Raw genomic sequence first — 19,395 nt, 5'->3', positions numbered from 1 at the left:
TTGTGTTGCCAGTAACACCTCCATGGTTATTCCCAATGCCTGCAGTTGACTTTCAGGTTTTAGTGAGTATAAATGATAAAAACAGACAAGAATCTAAAGATTCAATAGTACAGAAATATTTAGATCAGAAATATATATCAGTAACTCATATATATATACAGATGGATCTAAAGATCCTGAAACAGGACGCACTGCAGCAGCAATATATGTTCCAAGGTTCAGGTATGGAATAGCAAAAAGAACATCTAATCACCTATCAGTTTATACAACAGAAATGATTGCCATATTATTGGCTCTTCAGTGGGTTGAAGACATTAATATACCTGAAGTAGTCATATGTCCAGACTCTTTTTCAGCACTATCAAGTTTAAAGAGTGGTAAATCTTCAACTAGACGAGACATTTTATCAGACATTTTACAAAGTTTGTTCAGAATACAAACAAAAACAATGATCTCTTTTGTATGGATACCTGCACATATAGGAATAGAAGGTAATGAAGTGGTGGATCAAATAGCGAAAAAAAACATTAAAACATCCAGACATAGAATTTAATGTTCCAATGTGTAAATTAGAAATAAAAGGGCTAATTAAAAAAGCATTAAAAGATAAAAATGGGATGGTGAGAATAAAGGACGACATTTATATAATATTCAAAAAAACAGTTGGAAATGAGAGGAGAATTTTTGGGAATAGAATCTCGCCTTAGAATTGGACACACTTCACATAATCAAACATTATTTATAAGTCTGGACTTTGTGTTAAATGTGATCTTCCTGAAACAGTTGAACATATTTTAATAAAATGTAAAGGATATGACAACGAAAGAGTACAACTTACAGAAGCACTTCATATAGAAATAAATCAGATCTCACTTCAGAAATTGTTAAATAAAGATGTGACTATAGAAATGTTTCACATATTATTTAAGTATCTCAAAGATACAGAGTTAATAAACAGGATTTAAAGAATCACTACTAACTTAGTTTTTTTTTGTTTTGTTTTGTTTTCCTGTGTTAGAACGAGGCGTTTTAGGTAGGCGTGGTTAACGCTTAACTTTTATAAAGAATATCTCTTTGGTTTTGAGACTTTAGTGTTTGCAACTTTACAGATCTTCTTTATGCACCAAGAGCTTTTAACACTCCAAAGAGAAAGGAAAAATTTGAAATCGCATCATATGACCCCTTTAATGTCAATGCTCCACACTCCATCCTAGTAAGTGGAGGTAAATGCACCTAAAGCTGGTTTGCCAACCGCCATAAAACGTCAAAGAAGAAGAAGAAGAAGAAGAAACAGTTGTTTGGTCCCCTACAGCCTTCAACCCTTCGAAGCTCTCACTCCGGAGGGTAAACCCTTTGAAGGGATTAGGGCAATAGGGATGAGCCCTTCCGAATGGAACGCAGGGTTAATCTCATTTTCCCGCTCCATCGATGAAGAAGGACCAAAGACTCGTGACGTATTTCTTCCGCGCCTAGACAAGCGATAACGGTGAGGAAAACAAATGATGCTGTTACGTTCATCTGGCTTTTTATTTTATTCCCGCATATTTGCTTGAATTTCTTCACCAGGACACACTTCACGGCGAGTATATATTTCTTTAAAACTAGCTTACTGTAGCGGGGCTTTAATTTAAATTTAATTTAAGTTTAATTCAGTCTGGAGCTTTAAAAAAAGAATCATGTGGCATCTGAAAATTAATCGATTCAGACAGTATTTATTACTGTAAACTAGACAGTTAAGCTCTTTGTTTTATTTATGCTTCCTGAACTCTGTTCTTAATTGTTTTCTGTACTGTAGATAGATTGGTTGTGTCTCAAAACGTAGTGAGCTGAGTTTCAAGGGCGTGCAGCATGCATGGGTTTGCGTCTTTTTAAGCATCATAGGAGTGTGCAGCATTTTTGGGCATAAAAGGTGCAGCTTGCTGTGATTTGATTGGAGGCACAGCCATTGATTTATTTGCTGAGGTTTGTTTATTTTTTGCAGAAGACCCTCAGTATGGCTTTAAAATCTGGAGAGGAGCGCCTGAAGGAGATGGAGGCAGAGATGGCACTGTGAGTTCTTCACAGTTCACTTATGTTCAATTCCAGCTGTTTATATGCAGCGTAATATTGCTCTCAGGGCAGTGTTGTAGTGTTTGGAGTGTGTAGAATTGGATGTATCTGATGTTGTTGCTTCTCCTGTAGGTTCGAGCAGGAGGTTTTGGGAGGACCTGTGGCACCTACAGTGGTTGAAGCTGTGCCAGTCGCTCTGGCAATGCCAGGTGTACCCATCATCAGGCCCATCGTTGGTACAAACACCTACAGAGAGGTATTATTTCTAACTCCAAAAATATCCCTAATATTTTACGTTGTATATTTTTATAAGCTGGGATCCAAACATCTGAGACTATTAGTGAAAATGCTTTTATTTTGCATTATTTTATCATTTGCTAATTATTCTGATTTACTTATTTAAGTACAAATTTTGACATGTCATTACAATTAACTTAAGTAAAAAGTTTAATTAAAAAAATGACAAATATATTAAAAAAAAATTCGATTTTTTTCCCCAGAATCCCAAAATCCAGTTTTAAATGAAAAATAAATATATATTGCTTAAAGCATTCATCAATTGCTTATATTACAAGCTTGTTTATTGTTTTTATTTTACATTTTTTTTGTAGATCCAGCAGAGCTTGGAGGCAAGAGCTGCCACTTTAGTTGGTCCGCCACCTACATTTGTTGGTCCTGGTACATCTATATAAATCCCTTTTTCATCACACGCTTCAAGACAAAATTCTAAATAGAAATCAGCTGACAATCATCTATATTTATATATAGATGATTATTCTGATTTACTTATTTAAGTACAAATTTTGACATGTCATTACAATTAACTTAAGTAAAAAGTTTAATTAAAAAAATGACAAATATATTAAAAAAAAATTCGATTTTTTTCCCCAGAATCCCAAAATCCAGTTTTAAATGAAAAATAAATATATATTGCTTAAAGCATTCATCAATTGCTTATATTACAAGCTTGTTTATTGTTTTTATTTTACATTTTTTTTGTAGATCCAGCAGAGCTTGGAGGCAAGAGCTGCCACTTTAGTTGGTCCGCCACCTACATTTGTTGGTCCTGGTACATCTATATAAATCCTTTTTTCATCACACGCTTCAAGACAAAATTCTAAATAGAAATCAGCTGACAATCATCTGATATTTATGTGTAGCTATACCGGCAGTAGCGCCTCCTCCAATGATGCGTCCAGCATTTGTTCCGCACGTCTTACAGAGACCAGGTAATCAGATTCATTCATATATATTCTTCAAAACTTTTGATCATTTATGTATTAATGGTTACATTATTATATATGTATAATATGAATCAATGGTATCTGTAATTCTATGATGTATTCTGCTTATGTGGAAACAAATAAATTGAGAATTTTTTAAAAAGCTTAAATATATATTTATATAAAAAAACAACAACACGTGAATAAAAATAATAAAAACTATAATGTGTGTTTGTGCGAAATTTTAAAGGGGTCATCATGAACTGCATTTTTTTAATTATTTGATAATATTTCCTGAGGTGCAATTGTAATGTTAGTATGATTTTTACATCAAAAATGGTCATAATTTAGAAATTAAAGGACATTTTCTATTCTGATTTTAGCCCTCTGATTTATATAAATTTGTGCTGTGTGATTGACATCTCCAGCAATTATAAAGGGGTATTCTTTGATCACTTTCTGTATATAATTTAATCACAATTTGAGTAACTGAGAGAAGCAATGTCTAGTCGACCGTTAAGTCACTGGCTCGATTTACTGACGCATAAACAGCAATAAATTAATTTGAGACAAAGAGCATCTGACTGTACACGAATCATTACATATCAGAAAACACTGATCGGAGATTAGGCATTAGAATTAATACGGTTACTTACATGTTGTGGTATTACTGTCAGGTCCATTTCTTACAGTAAAAGTCTGTTTGCAAAGCATGTGCCGAAACTATGACTGATTTACCTAAGAATCCACAGTGAAATGTACCAAGCAAACAAATAATGCTCTACTGAGACATCCACATAGTGGAAAATAAATAAGCACTTTCCTAGGATTAGGATCCTTTGGAAGGTCATTTATTTTTAGTCCAGTGATTCTGTACTCACTAATCTCACTAATGCTTCAGGCGATGTAGAAGTAGGCGTTGAGCTGATTCTGCCGAGGCGGGCTTTCGTCACACTATGATGTCATAATGTGATCAAATCTGAAACGAGTCGTTTTCTGATCTTGGTTTCAATAAAAGCTGTTTTTGCACTAACAAGGAAGTTTTGAGCTGAAACTTACCAGATGTTATTATAGTACAATGACCTCTTACATGTCAAAACATCAAGGAAAATTTGATTTCTCAGTTCATCATGTCCCCTTTAAGCGTCTTGTGCTTCCGTTGTAATGTGTTCCTGATCGTATAAATCTTTTCTCTCCATCTTTTTCTCAGGAGGAGTTGTTAGCATTGGTGGCGGAGCAGCAGGCAGCTGGGCTGCTGGACTCAAAGAAGGAGGCGGTCACAGATGACAGCGTAATCGGGCCGAGCAAGCCTGAGCCTGAGCCTACACATGTGGAGGTTTAATATGATTCAAAATGAAATTTTAAACTTATTTTAACATATATTTTAACATGTTATAAAAGGTTATGTTCTGCACCACTAGTGGCACCAAACAGAATTGTATCATAATGAGCAACAATTTTCAAACACATTCCCTGTTTAGACAAAGAGATTGTCCAGCCCTAAATTCATTCCATTGGATAAGCAATATCTGATGCAATATCTACTGATGCAGAAATTACACATTATATGTAATATATATAATGAAAGAATATAAAACAGCTCTTGGAGGAAAAGATAAAAACAGGGTCATTTTAATACTATTATAATATGTATTACTATTTAAAATTGGCTTGTATTTTATATTTTCACTTTTAGTTTATGTGCTTTTTTCCATTTTAATTTGAAGGCACAATATGTAAGATTTTTTTAATTAAAATATCCAAAAACCACTAGAACAGTGTTATATATTTTGCTGACTTGTGTACTTACATTATCCCAAGTGTTTCGAAGAATGTTCGGTTTTGTTTTGTAGAAAACATGGAAACAGCAAAGACGATTTAATATGTTGTGTGTTTAAATAGACCGGTGACGACTGCACAGAGTAGCATTATAACAGAACTTTCAAATGTATCTAGTATGATAAAACAGCGCTGCTTTTTTTTCCCCACATACGCACGACTGGAAGGAGCAGAAGCGGTCGACTGTGGCATAATAAAAGCTCCACTGCTTTCGAGCCGTGTGTCACGCTCGTTCAGCGGCCTCGTTTCACTTCGACAGCTTTCAGCCTCACCCTGCTTCATTCTACTACGTTACCAAATCATTAGCTCATCCATGAACATGATTTCTGCCCGAGTCCTGTCGGATTGCATCGGCTGTGAGGATGAAGAACACAACTCCCATGATTCCACACTCAAGTCATCAAAGTATGCCTTTGTCTCTTTGTTTATTTTGAATACACGCCCTCTAGCGGCGAAAAATTACATATTGTGCCTTTAGGTATTTATATTTAACTTTCATTTATTTTAGTTTTCTTAGTTTTAGCACTTCAACTCAAATTCAGACTTGCCAAAGCAGCATTTCAAATGTTCATTTAAGTTTCATTTAGGTTTAATTCTTGCACCTTATATTTATATTCTATTTTATTTCAGCCTTATTAATGAAAACAATTTTTAATAGTTTTATTTAACAGTTACAACACTGGATAAAGAAAGTTCATTTAAAAATGAAAGCTCTTTATAGGAATTCTTGATATGAATTTTGTTCTAATTATTTCTTGTTCACATGTGCATAGCCTGCTGATACTAGCACAGAAGATAAGAAGAAAGGAAAACAGGAAAAGGTGAAGAAATGCATCCAGGTAGCAGCAGGTGTCTCATGGGAGGACACCAGCCTATTAGAGTGGGAATCAGGTTTGCGGACATTTAGTAAATTTCATAAAAAGTTGACTTTTCTTTAAAAAGGAGCCAAGCACATATAGAAATGAAATTATCGCCTTTCTTAGATGATTTCCGGATATTTTGTGGCGATCTGGGGAATGAGGTGAATGATGACATTCTGGCGAGAGCGTTTAGCCGTTATCCATCCTTCCTGAAGGCGAAGGTTGTTCGAGACAAACGCACTGGGAAAAACTAAGGGTTACGGCTTCGTGAGCTTTAAAGATCCCAATGATTATGTGCGCGCCATGAGAGAAATGAACGGTGAGTTAATGAGGATAATAATGAATGGCTGTTTAGATCAATACATACAAATACAGTTCATTAAATTAGCATATACATAATGTTCAAATGTTCTATTTTTTTGTTGGTAATTTTATGTTTTAAATGAATACTTTTATTCAGCAAAGATGCATTAAATGGGTCAAAAGTGTCAGTAAAAACATTACTAATATTACAAACGATTTCTATTCCAAATAAATGCTGTTCTTTTGAATTTTGTATTGCTCAAAGAATCCCGAGAGAACAAAATGTATCACGGTTTCCACAAAAAATATTAAGCAGCACAACTGTTTTCAATATTGATGATAATAAAAGTGTTTCTTCAGCACCAAATCAGAATATTAGAATGATTTCTTCAGGATCATGTAATACTGAGGAGTAATGACTGCTAAAAATTCAGCTTTAGAAATAAATTAAATTTGAATATATATACGAATAGAAAATAGTTTTCACAAATAATTTCATAATGGTACTGTTTTTATTGTGTTTTTGATCAAATAAATGCAGCCTTGCTGAGCATAAGTAACTTTCAGAAACATCAAAAAATACAAACTTTTGAATGTCAGTGTGTTTTTAACATTTTATTTGACAAAAATATAGAATGCACATTTTTATATATTTGTCTGAATTCTGGTGAAAATTAGCTTTATTTTGAGATGATACTGTATCATTTTTTTTATGGTCATCATGCTCTAAACACATTCATTTGTCTTTGATTTTAGGGAGGTACGTGGGCAGCAGACCCATCAAACTGAGAAAGAGTTCATGGAAAGATCGCAATCTGGAGGTCGTGCGTAAGAAACAGAAGGAGAAAAAGAAGTTGGGACTGAGATAATTCATCTGTTCTGAAACTGTGGACTTGATCGGTGTGTGTCACCCAGCACCTAATGTATATAACAGAGTAGGAGTCACTCACACTCCTGCAATAGTTGCAAATAAACAAGGGTCAGCTTCTTATATGGCCCTTATTACTAATAAATCTACATTTCTTTCCAAGTGTATTATTACACACAGACCATCTCTCTGCATGCTGAAAAATCATGCACATTCTTTCACTTGCCGAGAGATTTTTAAACAAAGTGTGGTAATGAAACTGGTTTGGATGTTGAAAATGTTGGTTTTGTTTTCTTCCTCAATTTATTTTTATTTTTTTTCAAATCTCTTAGAAGCAACTAACTTTAAAGTTCAGGAAGGGAGTTACATTTGTTACTGTATGAGTTTGATGTTTTTAAGTAATATGTGTAAAAAGGCAAATCTTTTCAATAAACTGAGGTGTTCCTTTAGTTTAAATTCTTATCTGTTTTATTTAACTAATTTCAATTCAAAACATTGACTGCTTTAACTGATTATTCTAAAAACAACCACCAGGTGGCTTCACAAAATTATTTTGTCCAGAATGGTATACATTTTTTAGAATCTCTTGCAAATGTTAATAATACATAACTCTAATGTAAACACATAAAAATACCATTTATGAATTATTTTGAAAAAAGCTGTCATAGTTACTGGTGGTAGCTAACTAAATGATTTTTCTCCTAACCACACACGCCCACTTGCATGTGTTTCTAAAAGACTCATTTCCTAAAGCTGGTGTGAGAAAGCAGAAATGGCTCATGCATCAACCTGTCTGACAAACAACTGAGACTATACACACATCACAACGCCAAGAGAAAATGCACCATAGAGCCACATGTGAGTTTTGAATTCTTAATCAAAATTAGGACAGCTCTTTATTTCAAGTTTAATGGTGTCTAAATGTTTTCAGGAGCCTGTTTAAAAATTGTTATGTGTATACCATCTCTGTTCATGCTTTTGCATTTATTAATTTGTTTATAAAAATAATTTCATTGTCAATCTATTAACATTTCATATCTGGTTGTGTAGTTTCTCATAATTGTTTGTGTAGTTACCATATTCATGTACTACAGTATTTCCCAGGAACCCTGTGATACTTTAAAGAATACTATGGTACATGTTATGTCTTGTTAGAAGTATCTTGAAATACCATGGAATATTATAGTACTTTGAGATGCACCTTAGTACTGACTATAAAAAATGTATAGGAACTTTGTTTCCATATGCACCTTGATATAGAATGTTTGATTACCATTCGTGTACTAAGATACTTCAAAGTACATTAAAGAATGCCAAGGCATTTTTTTTTTTGATGCATACCATAGTAGTGACTAATTACCATATTTATGTGCTATGGTATTTTATGGTACTACTTAAAAACTAGCAAGCTACTTAAAAGAATATGGTAGTATCATAATCTTACATGCCAAAATAGTCCATAAACCCAGTGTTTGTCTTCACAGCATAAACCACAAAAATGTTGGTTAAAAATTAGGGTCTCATAATTTTAAAACTCGTATTCAGGTTAATTTCTTTTTAATTCTACTGGATGACGATTGCGCGCTTCAGGCTTCCTTTTGTCCAACGGGCCACCTCCGTGGAACACTCCATTCTGAAAAAGAGGGGGAAACAGATTGGTTATCTTTTAGAAAGTATTACTTTACACCGCAAACAGCGCTGCTAACACATCAGACGTGGATAAATCTAATAAATTCGAAATATTTTGTAACACGTCGATATATCGCGTAAAAAGTGTCCTCGACCGCGTCGATGTAAAGTGAGGCCACCCGCAAGTTGTTTTGAGAGCGGCGAAGAACCCCTCAGTTCTCCCAGCGAGCAGACGAGGATGGGCGGGAGAACAACACGCTGGGACGATTCCGCTGTGGAGGAGAATCTGCCTGATTTGAGTCTCCTCTCTGAGTAAATTGTTTTTGGATAACAGTATGCTGACGGTATGTCAGTGGTGACAGTATGTATCTGAGCGGGATTTCTGGAGTTGCTTGAGGGCGCGCTGAACCTTTCTTCCTCCTCCTCTTCCTCTTTTTGCTCTTTATTGGAGGTTCTCCGCTGTAACAGCGCTCAGTCTTTGGCGTCTGGTAACGTTAGTGCCTCTGCACGATCCAGACTATTCATACACTATTGCAAAATAAAACCAGGATGTAAGGGAAAGCGTTGATGTGGGAAGGAACTCCTGATCCAAACACGGAGCCCTGCTGGTCCCTCCCGCCTAAGCTGGAGATAGGGATGGTGGTAAGTTGTATTTCTGTATTAAACCCTTCACAATCAGCCTCAGTGTTTATTGGTTTTCCACCGCACACCATTTCAACTGCCTCTACTTTCCTCCTACTGACTGAGTTGGTTGTATTGATGCTGTTGTTGCCATTAGTTACAAGATCAGCATCAGCAACACACTGCATCTGACAAACGGCTATTGTCCCTCATCTCATGTTGCCAAAAATGGGTTCACTGTTTTGTTTTTTTTTTGGTGGGGGGGGAGCCCCTCCTCGCTAACCATTCCCACCCACCCAGCACTATTCCACTGGGAGTACAGCTCCTTTCCAGGGTATAATTTCATTTATCTGCCATTGTGATGTGCTCCTCATCAATATCCGTTTCAGTTGACAGCCATATGCATCTTCTTTTGTTGCGCTTGCATCATTATTTCTCATTCTTATCCAACAAAGACATGACCTGAAACTCCTTGTCCCCTCGTGAATATTTCAGGTGGCAAGAAACATGCTTTTGTACAGTCTACAGAAGGTCTTTCAGTCGTAATGTTGGTGATCTGATTACTGTTTGCTCAGTGGTTTGTTTAAAAGCAGTGGACCTGCCGGTTCTTCTAGAGCAGGGGTCACCATACTCGGTTTTGGAGGGCCGGTGTCCTGCAGAGTTTAGCTCCAACCCTAATTAAACACACCTGAAGCAGCTAATCAAGATCTTACTAGGCATACTAGAAACTTCCAGGCAGGTGTGTTGAGGCAAGCTGGAGCTAAACTCTGCAGGACACCGGCCCTCCAGGACCGAGTTTGGGCACCCCTGTTCTAGAGACGAACTAACTAACAAACATGCTCACTTTGTTCAAGCTTATGGCTCGACTTCTTGGGAAAGCACTGGTCTGTGTTGATGCTTACTCAGTCAACATTGACTAAGACAAGTCATCGGTTGAAATGCAGTGACGTGGAGCTAAAGTTCATTGTAAATCACCACAAAGAGTTGTGACAAGGGAAATTTTATGATTTCGGCATGTTAAGAGACTTGATGAGAGACATGTTAAGAGAGATGGGATGACTGCATTCATTAAACCACCAACCAAACAAATTTGTTTGTGGTGTCTTTTAGCTTTAGAGTTTCGTCTGTTGCCTAAATCTATTTGCTTAAACGGATAGTTCATCCAAAAATGAAAATGTTGTCATTGTTTACTCTCTCTTTCATGTTTTTCCAAACCAGTATGACTTTCGTTCTGCTGTGGAACACCAAAGGAGAAGAATATTTACAGAAAACAGTAGAAGTCGATGGGCACCAAAGACTGTCAAGCTCAAAAAAAGCACCCTAAAAGCATTCCATATAATTTGTGTGCTGTTTTTCCAAGCTTTATAAAGTCAAATGACAGGTTTATATGTAGACTAATGTTTAACTAAATATTAAAAAGTAACTAAAATTTTAATTCGGGCTAAAATTTAAAGGAATAGATCAGCCAAAAATGAAAATTTGCTGAAAATGTACTTACCTTCAGGCCATCCAATATATAAATGAGTTTGTTTCTTAATTTGAACAGATTTGGATAAATTCAGCATTATATCACTTACTCACCAATGGATCCTCTGCAGTGAATGGGTGCCGTCAGAATGAAAGTCCAAACAGCTGATAAAAACATAACAATAATCCACAAGTAATCCACACAACTCCAGTCCATCAATTAATGTCTGTGTGAAGCTGTGTGTTTGTAATAAACAAACCCATCCTTAAGACGTTTTTAAGCTTTAAACCATTGCTTCTGGCTAAAACACAATGTTCTCTGTCCATAATATTGCTTTCTTCAGTGGAAAGAGAGAAATATGCACAGACAAAGCAGTGTTTACAAGTGGAAACAGTCCAAAACAGTTCTAAACGTATTGTGATGTTTTTATCAGCTGTTTGGTCTCTCATTCTGACGGCACCCATTCACTGCAGAGGATCCAATGATGAGCAAGTGATGTAATGCTAAATATCTCTAAATCTATTCTGATGAAGAAACAAACTCATTTACATCTTGGATGGCTTGAGAGGGAGTAAATGTTCAGCAAATTTTCATTTTTGTGTGAACGATTCCTTGTTTGACAGCTGTGTTTCACAGAAGAAGGAAAGTCTTACTGGCTTTGAAAGACACAAGGATGAGCAAATTATGGCAATTTGTATTTTTAGGTGCACTGTTATGTTGATTTGAGATCAGTGCATTGTAAATTTTGGGTTTAGTGTGGGCTTGATCAGACTTCAGAACAACGTACGGTGAAAACCCATGACTAGAGCGAGAGAGACGCTGGGTGTGATGAAGCACTAGGCGATCAAGGTGTTTAATTACCGCCACAGCATCCTGGTTTGGCGGAGAGCATGTGTAGGAACTTGGCAGTGTGTCTGTGGACGCACCTGTCTGGAAGATTTACGATGGATATTTGGGAGTCAGAAGGCTGTTCTTTTTCATTCTTGTGACTGTGTTGATTGGATTTTCATGACACTGGCAATCGTTTGGCAGCGTGTGCAGTAGAAATCAATTCAGTTAGACTCTAATGAGGTCTAAAGTTCCTCCTTGATGATTAATGTCTAGGTAGAGCTTGGCACAGCCCTCATGTGGGCTGTCTTGAAGACCCGCCACAGTTTTCTCATTAATAATGAATACAGGCTGTGTTCCAGAATGCATTTAATAGACTGAAGCTTGTATATTACATTAAGGTTACCAGTTCAAGCTTAAAGGAATGGTTCACTCAAAAATGATTTATTCTTATGTTCCTTGTGACATAGAAGCCTTTATACAACTTTTTTTTCCATATAATGACAAAAGGCTTGGAATATTGCGTTTGAGTCATATGGACCACTTTCTTAGTGTTTTTGGAGCTTGATCATTATGAAATGTTGGTATATGGGGGAAAAAATAACAGCATTTGGGTTCAGAACGAATAGATATTAAATATTAACAGAGTAAATAATAAGAGAATGTTCATTTTTGTGTTAATGGGAGAATTAACCCAAAAATGTAAATGCCATAATTTACTCACCCTCATGTTTCTTTTGTGAAAAATAAAAGAAGATATTTTGGTATGTTGAGAATTTTTTCCCCATACAGTACAGGTCTGGAATTAATTGTTATTTTTGGGTGAACTGTCCCTTTATCTGTTGTTATAATCTCATTGACGACCTGTCAGCGCTGTTATGTGATGTTTGTCTCTCTGCAAACCTATATTCTTTGGTCTTTCAAAAAGCAACAGCCCGTTTGGAACCATAAAGCAAGAATGGAAATTAAAAGGAGCCTATCAATATGCAAATACAGCCCCACACGGAGACATGAATAGAGCACATGCTCATAACCTCAGAGAACATGCTGTTTGCATGAGAGACAGCTGTGTTATGCAGCCTGCGCCTCCATCCTTCACTGCCACTTGGGCTGCTGCAATTACATAAAGATCTCCTGTATGTTAAAGAGAGAGGGCAGAGAGAAAGGGTAGGCCTGTATAATGCCCGCCAATCTTCATTTTCATCATCATCTCATCTGTTTCCTGTTTACCGCTCGAGTCGTGTGTCTCTCAGACACTTCCCCCAACTGCTCTTTTTCTCCTTGTATGAAAAGGTTGTGCATCCATCTAGTGCTTGCAGTTTTTCTGTGTTGTTCAGCTGCATCACTTGGATTATATATGTGAATTTATTGATTCACTCACAGTTTGCTGTTGTGGTGGCGGAGGATGTACACAGGTGCTGAGCTGATGCTAGGAGATGGTGATGTCTGGTTTAATCCTCAGAGGAAAAAGTGATGTTTGTATTTCATTCACATGCTGTTAGAGATTCCTGTATGTTTCAGATAGGCCGATATCTGCCATTTTTCGAATATCGGCATCGGCCGATAAGTTTTTCTGTTTGGCCGATGTGTTCGAGGCCGGACATTTATTTTTAGACGGCGCCGAGAACGGCTGCGGCAGCGCCTGAGCACACAGTGCTCACATTCTCCCTCTTGTTCACCTGTTGTCATTCAGTTCTGTCTAATACGGATAGAAGTCTATCTAATAATCATATAGAACTGTTAAACAAAGGAATTAAAATGTATACAAAAAAGTATTATAAAGATTGCTTTAATATTATTAAAGGCAAACATTATAATACTTTCTTGTTGTTCACTGACGAGCTGCGCAAAAAATCGCGCGAATATGAACGTGGTTTTGCGCAGCTCGTCAGTGAACAACGGCTCTGTGTAGTTAATGCTGCTCCATGTGAAAGCATGCACGTGATGGAGATTTACCGCTGATTACAGAACTGGCTTTACTGATAAGATGCGCGTTAAATATCGCATGCGATTTATCGTGTAGCCCTAATTTAAACAAATCTTTGAATGACTAATGAACATTTAATTTCACAAACCTTGCAGACTTAGTCGAATCTAGTTGAGATCTTGTGAAGTGTGCATGTGACCTGTATGAATTGAATGCTGACAGGAGGAGAGTTCAGCTTCACTGGAGATGCGCGATCAACAAACTTTAAACTCTTGACTGATTTCAAATTATGCTGCGCTTTATGCATTTGCCCACTGTCATATTCATGTCATTTTCACTGTGTGGTGTATGTAAAATGAGTGTTACCCTGGCTTTATTTGAAAAAAATATTATTCCCAATGCACACAAACTTCCCAGAATACTGAGTCCCCTGTTGGTTACAGTGTTTACTTTTTAATTATATATTTATTAAATATTTATTTATTTTAATTATTAGTCTTCTAGAGCAGGGGTTTTCAACCTGTGGGGTGCCCCATGGGGGGCACAAGCATCAGTTAATTCAGAGACGTTCCCTTGAGAATTTATGAATATGAGTTAACAAATCTTTAGCCATCCACTAGGGGGAAGTCTGACTCCCACTGCTAGTCGACAAATATGATGAATTAAATAATAAATAAAATTATATTGGCTTTATATCGGCCATCGGCCACCCTGCTTTCCAAGATATCGGCATCGGCTGTCAAAAAACCCATATCGGTCGACCACTAGTTTCAGATTGTGAAGTCTTAAATTTACTCACCCTCTTGTTGCTAACACATTGATTCTTCTGTGAAACACAACAGGTTATGCAGAACATATATGCATGTTTTTTCCCGTGCAACAAAAGTACCAGCTAAGTTTCCATCCACTTTTTATGCTGTTCTGTTATTAACAATATGAAAAAATTTAGCAAAATTTGCTGTATTCAACCTGTTTCCATCCAATTGATTTTTAACGATAAAATGGTGTTTGTAATGAAGTCATCTGATTGTTATCCTTTTTGTTAAAGCTTAGTGAAATGGCCCACCCAACAATAAAAAAAACTTACAGTGTATGCAGTCAGAATAGATTTAACGCACCCTTGAACATCTAGAATATTGCTTAAATGTGCTTAAATCAGCTATATCAGTTAGGACTGTCAAAAAAAATTTGAATTTCGAATATTCGTCGAATTTAAAATAAAAATCCACATTCAAATGCAAAAACATTGTGTTTGAATTTTAGGTGTGCGTTAAGGTGGCAGCCTTATCAGTGGCGCACGAGATGCGATGACGATGTAAGGTGCTAAACACTCAACCACACACGAAACATCTTTTTCCATCAGGACCCCAAATAAACAAGACCTGCCACAACTAATCAGTAATGGACCTTTTTCACATTTCCATGTTTCTCAGCAGCGGAAGTCAACATAGTTGGGTAAAATTCTATAGCAGTGATTGGGAGAGTATCACAAATATATTTTTTGCATTCCCATTTGCTCAAAAGGCAAAAGAAAAACTCCACAATAATGTTCGCAACTTTCAAAAAAAGGAAAAAACAAATAGAGAGATTGATATTGGCAGTTAGAAGAGAGATCGATGTCAAATTTACCATAGCTGCCATAGACGTTTGTATTAGAAACGCCCCTGAATTAGCATTAACTCGTTTTTGTAATTTGATGCAAAGGTAATATAATACAAAGCATTGTGTTATAAATGTACAAACATTAAAAAAAAAAAGAAAATATAAAAAACTTTGTAGGATTTACAATGCTGATGACTATTGAAATGGATCATAACAGTCTTGTTAAAAGGGTCCATAATTGCTAATATATAATAAACAATTTCAGTCAACCAGTGACATTTTTGCACTGTGCAATGGCGTCACTTGTCAACACCTTTAAAATTAGAGTAGCAATCCATCCAATTTGTCATATTTGTTGAACTCAAGTTAAACTACAACGTTCAATATTCCAGTAACTAATATTTCTAAAGTTTAACAAAATTACCTGGAAAAAAATGTTACACAGTCAAAAAACTGTATTGCTCCATTCTTGCATTCCATACTTGATCATTGCAGGATATTACATTGCCATCATTAGGCAATATTATTGGAGCTTCATTTTCAGAGTAATATTTAAATGCTATATGACACTTTATTCACAATTATTAAATCAACAATTTTGTAAAGAAATAAGTGGCTCTTACAACCTATTCTATGAAAAACTGAGATAGGAGGGTCCATTTGTGTTTTTGGTTGTTGCGCTAATTGTGACTTCTGGATTTTCTGAGTGAACCTTTCTGTCACTTATTATGTTGCTCATTGCAGCTGAGATGGTTTACAACCAGACATATCTTGCATTTTACTATGTTTACTATTGTATTCATATAAAGCAAGCATTTCCATTGTGTAATACAGCCTGTCCCAACAGTGAACGATTACCATTACATTTCAAATATTTCATAGAGCGTGTGCATGAATGTCAGTCAAATTGTTGCAACAGAGAAGGGGCTGCAAACATTTGAACCTGAACTAATGCTTGTTAAATTTACCATTATCAGTCTTATATGTTCATCTACACTATAGGGCTGTCCAAAAAAATGTGACTTTCGAATATTCGTTGAATTTAAAATAAAAATCCACATTCAAATGCAAAAACATTGTGTTTGAATTTTAGGTGTGCGTTAAGGTGGCAGCCTTATCAGTGGCGCACGAGATGCGATGACGATGTAAGTGTCGTTGCATTATAATGTTTTTGTTAGCCTATCCAGCTGAAGCCTCTAGATGTGGCGCTGATGCGTTGTTAATTAAAAATATTGAGGAAAAAGAGAACATCAGTGCGGAGAAGATCTTCAAAACTGAAACCAAGCCATTCACACAGAACACATATTTTGCGCATTTTCTAGAGGGACATCTATTACCGTTGCACTCGCATCTCGTAACTGAAATGATTTTAGTAAATGGCTGCAATATAACAAAGAGTGAAAAATGTAAGGGGGTCTGAATACTTTCCGTACCCACTGTATATCGAGACTTTTTGGCGGGTTTTTTCCCCATCCCACTACATCTCATGTTTTTAAATGAGAAATGTACTCTGTGTGATTGGCTTTCTGCCCTTTGTATTAAACTATATATGCATACATACTTGATGCTGTTTTGTTTATAGTTGTTTAAGGAACTTAATTATAATTGGTTTATAAACATTATTTTAAACATTATGCACTTTTTTCACAGATATACACAGATTACAAAAATGTCATTTTATCTTCTGCTTTGAATAAACGTGCATTAGTAATATTTTGCTCGATGTGCCCTCTTGTGGCCTCAGAAGAGAAGCCAAAAGCTTTTCTTCACCCTAACTGAAATTATGCTTTTTAAATTTGAATATAATTCGAATTTTTATCATATTTAAGTACAAAATTCGAATTGAGTTTTTCAGCCATTTTGACAGCCCTAATATCAGTAGACATTTTGATACACTAAACATTTTCCTGCAAGAAAGATTTTAATGGAAAATTAAATAGTGACTGGTAAAAAAGGATAAAACATGACCATGGAGACTTTTGAAGTCATACAATAGCTTTGTGTGAGGAACAGATCAAAACTCCTTATTAGCTGAAAGTGTTCCCATCCAGTTGCTTTAATTGTATGGAAAAGAGCAGTGTGGACATTCTGCTAAACATTTCCTTTTGTGTTTCACCTAAGTCAGAATTTGACTAACAGAAATTAAAATTTTTTAATGGACTGTTCCTTTAAGATTTAAGCCTTTAAGTTTTAAATAGAGAACTAATATTTCATTCACATCAATTATTGAGCCCTGTAGCAGCCCTAAGGTTATCCTGAATCATCAAGACTGGCAGGCATTTGAGTGGCATAATCGCCTCCGCTTCAGTTCTTGTCCATTTTGAAAATGTGACCCTGATGTCGCAGATTGGTAGCTATGTATTTCTTTTGTCTTCGTTCTGTGCAGTGATTCTATTTTAAATAGATCTCACCTTAGGCTTCAAGCTCAAAGAAAACTTTAGATCTTATCAAATGAGACAAAGGAACAAAGTGAACTCAAAGTTTGAAATGGTGCTCATTTGATGATGTTTAAGACGTATACCCGGAGTTCTGCAGGGCTTTTGCGTGCCGTTCACAGATTTACATCAAACTTTCTGTAATGTACTAAAACCTGTGCAATTTTAAGAGTAAACACTGTGCTGCATGACTGTATAAATTACAAAGATTAAATATTAAAGTTGTAAATCTGGGGGAAAATACAAGTTTTTTTTTTTTCTTTTTTTTTCAAAAGCTGATATCTAGATTATGAAATACTTGCATAATCAGAGGTGGAAATTGCTCTATGGGGAACTACAACTAATAATGATTGGCCAAGTGGACACAATTTACCAATTTTTTCAAAGTTGTTTTGTAGAGGGTTTTAGAGATGATGTCTGTGTTTAAAAAAAAATTTAATTTCTGCAACAATGTAGATGCACTTAAACTAAAATAAAACCTTTTCTAATTTTCTGACAATATAGAATCTAGATTGTCTTGTTTACAATAAAGTGTCAATTAAGTAGTATTTTTAAGGCTACCAACAGTGTTCTTGTTGGCAGGTTCAGTTGCAATTAAAGTCTTTGCTTCATTATTAATTTTTACTGATAATATCAGCAATACTTATCAAGAACTATCAAGATGAAATCCCTTTTATAATATGCATTTTTGCTGTTTGTCATTAGCAAATTAAATGGTACAGTACCGGTTTTCAAATATAGATTGTTGGTCAAGAAAGAACTTTTAACTGGGTTTATGGTAAATATTCTGCGGTATTACATATTTCATGGCCTGTTCCTGAGCAGGCGCAACAGTGGCAGTGACCTCTTTCCCAGGCTTCGATATGAGCTCTGATGGCCCTTGGCACTGATGCCCTCGGGACAAACGACACAGAGTCACAGTTCAACCACTAGAGTCGTTCTGCCCTGTCAGCCCGCATTTCTCAAAGACTGTGTGTCTCATTCTTGCATCTTTTGATTTTCTCACTGAATCTCATAGATTATTTTTAGGAATAAGATGTCGTTCACGCTGTTATATTCTAGTCTTTAAGAAGGATGTAGTGTGAGTTTTGTAGCTGGTGGTTATCCGGCCAGTGCTGCATTGTTACTATAGTAACCTAAGTTTGTTGATGATGTGTGTTTTTATGCCTTGCTTAAATATTTGGTTTTCTGTGATGTTTTAAAATATTGAAGATTAATTGAGGTGCATGAAGTAAGTGTAAATAGGGCCAGAGTTAACATTATATAACTTTCAAAATTTCGGGGTCGGTAACATTGTTAATAAGTCTCATACGCCCACCAAGGTGGCCTTTATTTGATTAAACATGCAGTAAAAACATTAGTATTGTGAAAAAGTATTACAGTTCTAAGTAATGACTTTCTGTTTGAATATTTTTTTAAATTTAATTAACTCCTGAGATGCAAAGCTGAATATTCAGCATCATTACTCCAGTCTTCAGTGTCACGTGATCTGTCAGAAATCAATTGAATATGTTGACTTGGTGCTCAAAAAACATATCTTAGTATTATCAATGTTGAAATCAGCTGTGCTGCTTAATATCTTTGTGGAAGCCATCACACTTTGATGAATAAAAACTTCAAAAGAACAGCATTTATTCAGAATAGGAATCCTTTGTTACATTATTAATATCTTTACTGTCACTTTTGATCAATTTAATGCATCCTCACTGAATGAAAATATGTATGTGTATATATATATATATA

The 19,395-nt window shown here is 35.8% G+C and overlaps 2 protein-coding genes across 5 annotated transcripts in view; both read left to right on the top strand.

Annotated features, from left to right (window-relative positions):
• Positions 1 to 1,354: 1,354 nt before the first annotated feature.
• Positions 1,355 to 7,583, top strand: LOC107556957 (RNA-binding protein 42). The gene is given in 10 exon segments (XM_016240226.1): positions 1,355 to 1,579; positions 1,982 to 2,049; positions 2,182 to 2,305; positions 2,661 to 2,727; positions 3,210 to 3,352; positions 4,483 to 4,608; positions 5,885 to 6,002; positions 6,095 to 6,213; positions 6,215 to 6,290; positions 7,031 to 7,583. Coding segments are annotated over 9 exon segments (942 nt in total). The 5' UTR covers positions 1,355 to 1,579; positions 1,982 to 1,993; the 3' UTR covers positions 7,144 to 7,583.
• A 73-nt stretch (positions 7,584 to 7,656) lies between these two features.
• Positions 7,657 to 19,395, top strand: part of arhgap33 (Rho GTPase activating protein 33) — a 77,024-nt gene continuing 65,285 nt past the window's right edge. For 3 of the 4 annotated variants that reach the window (XM_016240247.1, XM_016240250.1, XM_016240248.1), the window contains exon 1: positions 9,019 to 9,413. In XM_016240247.1, the coding sequence (XP_016095733.1) occupies positions 9,339 to 9,413 (75 nt within the window). In that variant the 5' untranslated portion in view covers positions 9,019 to 9,338. Of the gene's footprint in view, positions 8,001 to 9,018; positions 9,414 to 19,395 lie in introns of those variants that run through there. The other variant, XM_016240246.1, reaches the window with a different exon arrangement.

This window comes from Sinocyclocheilus grahami, unplaced genomic scaffold (genome assembly GCF_001515645.1).
Source record: "Sinocyclocheilus grahami isolate Dianchi unplaced genomic scaffold, SAMN03320097.WGS_v1.1 scaffold585.1, whole genome shotgun sequence".
Taxonomy (NCBI): domain Eukaryota; kingdom Metazoa; phylum Chordata; class Actinopteri; order Cypriniformes; family Cyprinidae; genus Sinocyclocheilus; species Sinocyclocheilus grahami.
This window is presented reverse-complemented; position numbering and strand designations above follow the sequence as displayed.